Raw genomic sequence first — 11,338 nt, 5'->3', positions numbered from 1 at the left:
ACTCTTGTGTGGAAGCTGCATTTGCCCTCTGAGGACACCCGGGGGAAAATGTACGGTCAAATGCCATAAATTAGAATCATTATGGAAAAATCCCAGTTCTCTTATATTAGATATTGTTCCAGTGAGAGGGCTGAGGAGTTTTATTACACAAGTATTTTTAATAAATGGAATTTCTTAAAGTAAAAACATACTTTAGCATCTAAATCTGAACCTTTTTTTTTTAAAAAAAACTTCATTTTCAAAGTTAATCGGTTATTGATTCAGACCCTTTATTAATTTATTTATTTTGGGCTGCGTTGGGTCTTCATTGCTGCGCGCGGGCTTTCTCTAGTTGCGGCGAGTGGGGGCTACTCTTCGTTGCAGTGCACAGGCTTCTCATTGCGGTAGCTTCTCTTGTCGCGGAGCAAGGGCTCTAGGCATGCGAGCTTCAGTTGTTGTGGCACGTGGGCTCAGTAGTTGTGGTTCACGGGCTTAGTTGCTCTGCAGCATGTAGGATCTTTCTGGATCAGGGCTTGAACCTGTGGCCCCTGCATTGGCAGGCGGACTCTTAACCACTGCGCCATCAGGGAAGCCCTAAACCTGAACCTTTTGTTTTGGGCATATGAATAAAAAAATAACTTAGAAAAGACATGGTAGGGGGAAAGATAAAATACTTTTAAAAAATCTCTTTCAAAGCTCAAGGCAAATAATATTAAATTGGCATGAATAAAGTAGGAACCCCAATTGTCAATGATTGCCAAGTCAAGTGCACCTCTCTGTATCAGACAAGGAACTAAATCCCTCCCAGAAGATCTTGATGAAGTATGTGTGATCGCTCCTACGTGACTTTCGGCTGTGGTGACTCATTGCACTGGTAGCTGCTGTATGACATTATGTTCCACCTGTCAGAGAATCTGGGGTCCTTTGAAAATTTATCAAAAATCAAGGCCAGAGTCCTGAACCGATCCCTCCCCCTCAAGACCAAAGTTCATTTGGCTAGATCGCAGCTTTCCCAACTGCTAATCCTTTCTCAGAAGGAAGGGGGAGTCAGCTTCAGCTTCAGTCTCTTTGGATGCCTAGACAGAACAACATCCTTTTAATTTATTCACCTAGTAAGACTTGCTTATCTCTTGGTGATGAAAGAGATCTAAAATCTGATGCCAGGTCCTTCTTCTAATTGCCAGATTACACATTGCTAAAACAATGGTGAAGGGCAGCCACTTAAGCTAGTCTTGTATTGAATTTTTTTTTTAATCATCTATGGGGCTTCCCTGGTGGCGCAGTGGTTGAGAGTCCGCCTGCCGATTCAGGGGACGCGGGTTCGTGCCCCGGTCCGGGAAGATTCCACATGCCACGGAGCGGCTGCGCCCGTGAGCCATGGCCGCTGAGCCTGCACGTCCGGAGCCTGTGCTCTGCAACAGGAGAGGCCATAGCAGTGAGAGGCCTGCGTACTGAAAAAAAAAAAAAAAATCTATGATTCCATAGCTCTCATCTTAATGGTCCTCCAATCTGAAGATTGAAAATGACCTCAAGGATTTACCTCATTTAGCAATTTGGGACTGTTAGACGGTCATAAAAGCCCTGTAACATGTACAAACTATCATAATGCCACTGCTTCAACATGCTTCAAAGCATATATACACCCCGGTGTGGTCTGATGACATCAATGCTGTGTCCAAAGGACAGAAAGAGGGAAGGAAAACCACTCCTCCCGTTGATTCTGAGTCTCAGGATTGTAAACTTCAAAAAGGTCCAGACAGGAAATCCCCCATCACTGACTGGAAAGAATAATCTGTGTTTATCACAACTGCCGCATTGGCAGCCTTCAAAGCTGTCAAATGGCTGGAATAAAGGAGCAGGCCTTAGGCAGCGGCCACCCTTTATGGTCTCCATCTGGTCTCTTCAGGGGCAAAACGGAGGGACCAAGATTAAACGATAATATTAGGTTGAACCATATAATATGACCCATAAAGGCAACAATTTCATATGGTTGAATCTAACAACAGTAATAATAATAAAAGCTAACAATTATTGAACACTAACTCTGTGCCAGGTGTATCACAAACATTATCTCCTTTAACAAACACACACCATTCATATGAGGTAGGTACTTTTACTAGCCTTTCCCCCCAGCATTCTACAAACAAGGAAATGGAGGCTCAGGCTCACATAGGTTAAATGACTTGCCTACGGCCACAAAACTTGAAAGGGAAAGAGACAAAATTTCAAACCCAATTCTATCTGATTCCACTGCCTCCTATAAAGTTACTTTCAAGTCTAAATTTCTGTAACTAAACCGAGGAATTAGCCCCATTTCTACACTAGCATATCAGCATGTCTACCTGACTGATCCTTGAGCGCGGTTGACGGGCTAATGAATAAGGACATGTTAGAAAGATGGTGACCTCTCCTGGGGGTTTCAGTTAGATACTTAGGTGATGCACTAAAGGGTCTTTCCTGGAATTTCTCAAGGCTGAACTACCAAAAGTTGCCACTAAGACTCCAACTGTCTAAGGCCCCTCCTTAGGAACAAGAGGAAGCCAACAGTGTGAAAAGGGGAACTGGCCTACCAGAGTTTCACAGGCTTCTGCATTTGGAGGACCTCTTTTAAAACACAAATATTTCTGACCAGCCTCAATTCCTTATCAATCAACACCTAAACTATAATTAACACCTCTGCAGGAAAGCAGGAAGGCAGATTAGCAAGTTTCCCTCTAGAGGAAGAGCCCATTCCACCCTCACTTCATTAAGTTTCCCATACATTATTTTTGGTGGACCAGCAAGCCAGAGACATGAGTAGAGCCACACTTTACACATGAGGAAATGAAGGCTCACAGAGGTTAAGGAATTTACCCCAGCCCACTGAGCTAGCTGAATGGTGCACTAACTAGTTCTCCAGACTCTTCCTGCCACCAAACTGCTCAAACATGGTGATTCCACAGTTCACTGAGCCAAAGTACTGTCGTTAATAACAACTTCTCATTGGCCTTCTCAAAATCCAGGACAAATTCAACCCCAAACATCCTCCACCTCCCCCACCCATACACTGAAAGAAGACACAGTCATCCCTCTTACACCCGAGGGGCATTGGTTCCAGGACCCACCACTGACACCAAAATGCATGGATGCTCGAGTCTTTAATTAAAATGGTGTAGTGTTTGCATATGACCTAGGCACATCCTCTCCTATACTTTACATCATCTCTAAATTACTTATAATACCTAGTGCAACGTAAATGATATGTAAATAGTTGCCACTACGAGGCATTCAAGTTTTCCTTTTTGGAATTTCCTGGAATTCTTTTTCCCTAATATTTTCTATCTGCAGTTGGCTGAATCCACAGATGCAGAACCCAAGGACTGTATAAAGATATAAAACAGTTTTGAACAGACGATATGATGCTTTGAGGAACCTGTCAATTAGCAGGGGCTACAAACCAATAAGGCTCAAAAGGAACTTCCATTGAATAAGACTATCATAAAGAATCCGGAATTATCCAATCTTGTTAACAAAAATTCACTTAAATCGGTCACACATCCGACTGGAAAGGCTGAAAGTTTCTCTCATTTTTCCTCAAGCATCAGGGAACTGTCTGGTCAACCCCACCTGCCACTGACATCTTATGTTTTCATTTTCCATATGGCCATTTACTTTTGCATCACATAGTTCTTGCATATCTATCTGTGCATGGGATTAGTGAGATGGTAAATTTGAAAATTCCCTGAGGAATGGAAAGTGCTATATAAATACAAGCCTTCAGGCAGCAACACAGAAACCAATGTTAACATAATTAATTATTCACTGGGTGCCTACAGGAACCAACTTTAACATAATTAATTATTTACTGAGTGCCTAGTATTTCCTAAAAGAGTAATAATCTCAATTGTATTTGATTGGCAAATATTTTCTAATGTTCAATTTTGTCAACAGTTGTTTCCATAATTTTCCCAGTTAAAACATTTGGACACAACTCAAAAATAAAAATCCCACTTTGAAGTAAGATTACAATTTGACTTATTCTTAGCTCCAACTCACAGGGTTCACTTTATCTTATCAATGCAATATGTTCCAGAAAACTTACCTTATCTTGTTTGTTGCCAAAATGACTAAAATACTTTAGACTACAATTCGGGCTGGCTCCCTCAGGAGGATTCCATGTCCATGTGACTGTGCAGAGGTTTTCAACAGACACACTCAAATTCGTCACAGGTGGCTGAGTTTCTGTTCAAATCAAGCACAAGAAATACATTTATCCACAGCAGCCAGTGTTTTCAGTGGTTAATTTAATCCATTCCTCCAAGTCCTGGAGACCAAGAATCAGAAAACTGAGTTATCAAGAGCTAACATTTATTGAGCCAGGCAGCATTCTAAGTACTCTCCACAACCTTATGAGACAGGGACTCTCAGCCTCATGTAAAGATGAGGCGACTGAGGCACAGGGACATTGAATCACTGGCCCCATATCCCACGGCCAGTCAATGGCAGAGCTGAGATGCAAACCCAGAAAGTGTGGCTCGCAGGCCGCATTCTTTTTTTTTTGCGGTACGCGGGCCTCTCACTGTTGTGGCCTCTCCCGTTGCGGAGCACAGGCTCCGGACGCGCAGGCTCAGTGGCCATGGCTCACGGACCCAGTCGCTCCGCGGCATGTGGGATCTTCCCGGACCGGGGCACGAACCCGCGTCCCCTGCATCGGCAGGCGGACTCTCAACCACTGCACCACCAGGGAAGCCCCCCAGGCCGCATTCTTAACCACTTGCTATGGTGTGAACACAGAGGAGAGTATATTCTTAAATGTCCAAGTTTTCCTCCGGTGGGTATTTGGGGTCCCCTACGCTGCGCGCTCAGGCCCACTCAATACAGACAGTTCAATCCCAGCAGTTCTGCAAGTCAGTTTAAGTGGCTCATCTTCAATCGTGCTTGCTAACTGACCTGGCAATTGTTCTTATAACTTTTCCAAAGAAGTACTGAGAAAGAGATCTAACAACCCTGTTGCTCCCCTGAGGTCTGACACTAAACAACTGGAACTGTAGCTTTGACAAATCTGAACAGGGACGAAAAGAGGAGAAACTGTGAACCAGTGTCTTAAAAAATGTGTTTCATTTTGAGAAAACCCACCACTGTCTCCACCAAATATTTACTGGCTCTATTATCCTGGACCCAGCTTTAGGATCGGGGATAGGAGTTTTCATGCTTCTGCCAAATGCAGGGAAGTACATATGGAGTAGGGAAAGGAAACACCATTTCAAACTTTCCTGAGAACTTCTCCTAAGGCCAAAATCGTCCCCCGGAAACTGGATGAGGGCTCCTCTGTCCTATCTTTGCAAGTTTTCTGTAAGTCGAAATTTATAAAGTTTATTAAACTAATTTTAAAAACAATCCCCCCAAATTGTCTAAAGTGGCAAACTTAATCATTATTAATTACTTAAGGACTACAGTTTTATTAATTTATCAATCAGTAGTTCTATTTTATACTCTATGCCAACACTTTGGAGTGCTCTGGGCCTCTTACATAATCTGCAGTATTTATGCCATTACCTTCCTCTTTAACTGAACAAAAAACACCATTTGTCCCAAAACATCAACCCCACAGGCACTACAGAGGTGGGATTCCCCCCTAAGTCAGGTTTATACACAGCAGCCTGCACAGACCCTGAACTCTCAATATTCATTCCGCCTTTCCTAACTCAACTACCATTAGGCTTTCTGAAAGGTAGACCAAAGGCCCAACCGTGGGGAGGAGGAGGCCACAGCAGGCCAAGTCCTTGTGGAAGCAGGGGGTTCCTATTGCACTGCATTAAAACCCAGCCAGTGCCAGGAGCACCAATGGCTCAGGCGACAGTGATTTTAAGTTAGGATTTTAAGTGATTACAGGAGTGTATAGCTATTCCAGTTTGGCCTTTCGAACATCACGTCAATGATATTTTTTATTTATTTATTTATTTTTACCGTACGCGGGCCTCTCACTGTTGCGACCTCTCCCGTTGCGGAGCACAGGCTCCGGACGCGCAGGCTCAGCGGCCATGGCTCACGGGCCCAGCCGCTCCGCGGCATGTGGGATCTTCCCGGGCCGGGGCACGAACCCGTGTCCCCTGCATCGGCAGGCGGACTCTCAACCACTGCGCCACCAGGGAAGCCCACGTCAATGATATTTTTGAAGGCAAATTGTTTATCAGGTATAGAGTCTCTAATGAAAACTTTGTTCCTACTGAAGATTACAATTTACTTTAGGATTATCTCCCTTACTGTGCAGTTTCCAGAAACACACTAGAGCAGAAGTCCAGGATAGCTGGCTTAGCACTTCCTGACACGCTGCCTTCCCACAAACCTCCCACTCCCACACAAAAATTAAAGGCCTAACAATAAAAATATTACCTATTTATGGTTTGCTTAAATCATACCCCAATTTTCAAGGTAGTCTAAGACCTTTTTAAATCTATTTTTTAACCTCAGTATTTTAATAGAACAATAGCCGGCCCTATTTCCAATCTCTCAAACGGATTTCATTTTCCCCCATCTGTTCTGAAGTATCCTTTAGTCAGATCTTCTAACAGGTTTGCATTTTAGGCTACTTGTGGCTATCTGCCATCCTTTTTTTCCCCCCTAATGGTTCCTTCCATTTCTCTTAAGATTTTTCTACTTCCTATACTTTAAAAAGCACACATGCTCACAGAAACTCTTTTTTTTCCCCCGCCCCCCCAGAAACTCTTTTTTTAATTTTTACTTTTTTAACATCTTTATTGGAGTATAATTGCTTTACAGCACTGTTTTAGTTTATGCTGTATAACAAAGTGAATCAGCTATACATAAACATATATCCCCATACCTCCTCCCTCTTGCGATACAATCTCCAAATGTTTAAATATATCTGAATATATGTATGTGGGTATGATACATCCAGACACATAAATAAGTGGAGACCTGTGCTTCTTGTAAAAGTCTGTAACAGCTCCTCATCTGTAAGACACATCATTTCAGCGTAGTGTAGTGATTAAGAGCACGGACTCTGGAGCCCGACTGCCTGAGCTCATATGCCAGCTCTGCTACACACCAGCTGCCAGGTTACTTAACCTCTCTCTGCCTCAGTGTCTGCATCTATAATGTGAGGATGATAATAGTAAACTAATGAAAAAGGGTTATTATGAGGATTAAATGAGTTAATACAGATAAAAAAAACCAGAACAGTGCCTGGCACAGAACAAGTGCTGTGTAAATGTGTGCTGTCTGCTTTCTTTCTTTTTGAAGAGACGAAACAGTTCTAAACAGTTGCTTTGGTTTTCTCTGGAATTGATATGTGTCCGTGGCCTTAGAGACACAAGCTTCTCTGCCTGATAAGCTTTCCTTAAGCATCTAATTCTAACCATTTCTTAGGGGTTGATCACTCACCAGAAAGGGGAGTGGGAAGGAGAGAGGGACTCAAGTAGCTCCCTCAACTAAACTTCAAACCTCAGGTGAGTCTGTGTGGACATCTAGCACAAGATCCCATTCGAATTATGAATTAACATGATCAATGCTGTTTCTAATAATAAGGCATGTTACTTAACTAAAACTTTTTGCTCTCTCTTGTTCAATCACAGGAGCTGGCAGAAGCATGCATATTTCGGGAAAAGTCAAGGAAATCACAAGAGTTATACATGAGTCATTCATCTCCTTCCTTTACATCTACTCAGTCATCAACCTCTTTCAGAGCTTTTTGCAACACTTTTTAAAAAAATAAATTCATGTATTTATTTATTTTTGGCTGCACTGGCTCTTCATCGCTGCGCGTGGGCTTTCTCTACTTGCAGCGAGCGGGCGCTTCTCTTGTTGCAGAGCACAGGCTCTAGGCACACAGGCTTCAGTAGTTGTGGCACACGGACTCAGTAGTTGTGGCTCGTGGGCTCTAGAGCGCAGGCTCAGTAGTTGTGGCTCGTGGGCTTAGTTGCTCCACGGCATGTGGGATCTTCCCGGACCAGGGCTCGAACCCATGCCCCCTGCATTGGCAGGTGGATTCTTAACCACTGCGCCACCAGGGAAGTCCTGTAACACCTCTCTCAATCATCCCAATCACACTAATGCGCTCTGCTGGGCCCCGTGAGCCAGGCAGACATACAGCAGTAAGGCACGGGCCTGGACAGAAGGCGTGCACAGCACATCTTTCTAGTGGCCACCTCCAACCCTAGATCCCTGCGTCGCTTCGCACTCCAGTGATTCCCCACATTCAGTCAAGTCTCCCTGCTGACTTCTCCTCCAGTGTCATTTCCCTCACGCTGCGCCCCACTCAGCTTCAAGGGCAAATGAAGCCCTTCTGTCTGGACTGATTTTGCCAGTGCACCCTCCTGCCAAGCTGGGCTCCTCGCTGAGCACAAAAGGGCACCCTCACCCTTACCTCTGGGCCTCTGTAGCTGCTATTCCCCCCAACTGGGAATAACTTCTCCTCTACCTACTCAAATGTCACCCACCCTAAAAGTCTAGCTCAAACTTTAGCTCTTCCATGACACTCCCAGCCCTCAGTTTCCCCTCTTCTGACCGCCTACAGTACTTATTGTTTGGACTACACAGTCTGGCTATTATAAAGCAAGTCTCCAATACATGATCATTCACTTCATACCAATGGCCTGTACATACTTGCATGGGTGCCAACCAGTCCTGCCCTGCTACTCTGGGAGGGGCCCAGCTCCTCTCCCAGCCAAGGACTCCCTTCAATTCTGCAGAGAGAGGCACTGAATACAGTGGTTAGGGGCACGGCCTCTGGAACCAGGCTGCCAGGGTCGGAAGCCAAGCTCCTCCACTCTATCACCTACGAGAGCTCTGGGCCTTGCTGTGCTTCAGCTTCCTCACATACAAAACAGGACTAATAACAGCACCTACAGGAGGGTTTTGTGTAAAAATTAAATGAAATAGTTCAAGTGGAAAACTTAGAACGCTGCCCGGCAGAGTAAACACTATATAAGTGCTAGCTGTTATTAAGACATGCCACAATGTGGGCTACCAATCTAAACAGACTAAACTAAGCTGGTAACCCAATCTTTTATAAACACTCAAAAGATTAGCGCTGGAAGAGCCCTTAAAACTTACGGAGTTCAACCTCCTGTCACAGATGAGAAAGCTGCTGTGCGAGGGGAAATGACAAGCCCTGAAGTCCCACACCTGGGAAATGTCAGACCACTAAAACTCAAGTCCCCTGACTGTTTTTTTTCTTTCTTTCTTTCTTTTTTTTTTTTTTACCATGCAATTCTATCAATATTTCCAATGGGAAAAAAGTTTTTCTATTTCTAGGTAACCAAGTTACTAATGAACTTCTGTGACAAAACTGATTAAGTTGGGGGTTGCCAGTATTACTAGAAGGCCAGCTGTTTGTTGTTCCAGGTGCGTGGGGGGAGGAAATCTGTAGGAGGGAGGGGGTTAGAGTAGCACTGTGAAAATCAGGAGACTAATGAGATGGGTGACCCCCTCCCTTCTTTGGACTGCAGCTGCCCCATATGATTATGGGAATCAGATCCCCCCAAGTGAACTGGGGGCAACGATTGCGCAGTACACTCTAAGGTTCTAAGCCAACCTACAGAGCCTGGCTCAGTACTAAACAAGGCAGGCACTTGAATCATTGACTGTCAAACTTCAAACCTCCCTCAAGTCTCTACTCAAATGCCACCTTTTCAGTGGAGGTCTTCCTACTCCACCCTATTTACAATGGCAAACCCCTTCCCTGCTTTGTTTTTCTCCATAGTACTTATCGCCACCCGACATACCTTATATTTTACTCCCCTCCCCCGCCCCCGGCCCCTTCCTCTGACTGCCAACAGCATATAAACTCCAAAGGGCAGGGACTTGACCTGTTTTGCTCACGGCTCCACTCTCTGCCCCTAGAACACTGTCCAGCACAGAGGAGACTGTGCATACGTTTTGTTGACTGAATCAACAGAGGCTATCGAGGCTTCCTAATCAACATTTCAACTTGGGTTCCAAAGCACAACACACTGGTTGAAAACGCAATAAACAAATTGTGGGTGTTTGTGTCAATGTGACAATAAAACCTATCGAATTTGGGGCTAGAATTTGAAGTTATATTATCGTCACCAAAAATGTCCATTAGGCCGCTCATGGCAAAAGCTGGCCGTGAGGAATTCATCAGCCCTCAACTTTTCACAGTAACTCTGGTTGATTAATTTAAATTGCCGCACCAGGGTGAGGGGTATACGAGAACTCTCTATAGTGTCTTTGCAACTTTTCTGTCAATCGAAAATTATTCCAAAATATAAAGGTTAATAAAGGAAAAGGAAAAAAAGGCATCCACGTGGATGCTGCTCCGAGATTCCCACCGGATTTCTTGGACGCCAGAGGTGGCCGCGACCCTGACGTCCTTTTCCTACAGAGACTAGGAGCTTTAGAGGTTCCCTCCGACTCCCACCCCCTCGCTGGACCGGCCGCGCAAGAAGCCCCGGCGCGTCCCAGCTCGCCCGGACCTAGCTTGCCGTCCCCGCGGCCTCCCGACCCCTCATCCCCTCCCGGGGGCACCGGCGACATTCCGGCTCCCGACCCCGCGGCCCTCCGATGCCACGGACTCGTTTCGGCCCCGGGCCCCGGCGCTAGGCTCGGCGCTTCCCGACGACCGAGGGAAGTGCGGCGACAAGTCGTCGTCCTCCGGCCCCGCCGCCGCCCCTGCCGCCCGGGATCCGGAAAAACCCGGCCGCTCCGGTTCCCCCACCTCTAGCCGGGCGAGGGAGGCGGCGGCGGCCGCGGGCGCGGGGCGTCGTGGGGACGGCCCCCGGCGCCCACCCCCGCCGCGGCGCCCCCGGAGCGCCCCTGCTGGCCTCTCGGCCGCGACCCCCGCCGCCCCGGGCCCCGGCGGCCGCACTCACCCGCGGGCGCGGCCACCCCGCCGCCGCCGGCGCAGAGCAGCAGCGCCCACAGCCCGCAGAGCCGCGCCGGCCGCTCCATGCAGTCCCTCGCTCGGAGCCCGGCCGGGCTGCAGCCGCTGCAGTCTCCGCCTCCTTCGCCCCCTCTCCCACTTCCCGGCTCCGCCGCCCTGGAGGCCGGGGGCCGGCGCAGACTGGAAGAGCCGCCCCGCCCACAGGCTGCAGGTAACCCCAGGCGGTCAGCGAGGGCAGAGGGGCGGGGCGCCCGCGGCTCCCGCGGCCTGACGTCTGGCCCCGCGGCAGCCGAGCCGCCACCGCGCCCCCGGAGTCCGATCGCGGGCCAGACAGAACTTCCCGGACCTTGTTGCGGCGCGGCCCCCCGCCGCCCGGCTCGGTGCGGACTGTGCAGCCTGGCTGAGCCTCGGACAGGCCCCGGGCTGTGCCCTGCCGGGCACCGGGCCCGGGCGGTCTCGGGGAAGGAGCCTTGCCCTGGGAGTCTGGAGACGAGGCGTCCAGTCGTTGGCCTC

General features: G+C 47.4%; 1 protein-coding gene across 1 annotated transcript in view; it reads right to left on the bottom strand.

Moving 5' to 3' along the window:
* IL13RA1 (interleukin 13 receptor subunit alpha 1) overlaps positions 1 to 10,957 on the bottom strand; it is a 62,775-nt gene extending 51,818 nt beyond the window's left edge. Inside the window, exons 1-2 of the mRNA XM_082864635.1 lie at positions 10,815 to 10,957; positions 4,061 to 4,200 (exon numbers count right to left, since the gene is read on the bottom strand). Coding sequence (XP_082720761.1) covers positions 4,061 to 4,200; positions 10,815 to 10,893 — 219 coding nt within the window. The 5' untranslated portion in view covers positions 10,894 to 10,957. The remainder of the gene's footprint in view (positions 1 to 4,060; positions 4,201 to 10,814) is intronic.
* Positions 10,958 to 11,338: the final 381 nt, after the last annotated feature.

Source organism: Leucopleurus acutus (assembly GCF_964270905.1).
Source record: "Leucopleurus acutus genome assembly, chromosome: X".
NCBI lineage: Eukaryota > Metazoa > Chordata > Mammalia > Artiodactyla > Delphinidae > Leucopleurus > Leucopleurus acutus.
The sequence above is the reverse complement of the archived record's forward strand: the minus strand, read 5'-3'. Positions and strand labels throughout refer to the sequence as shown.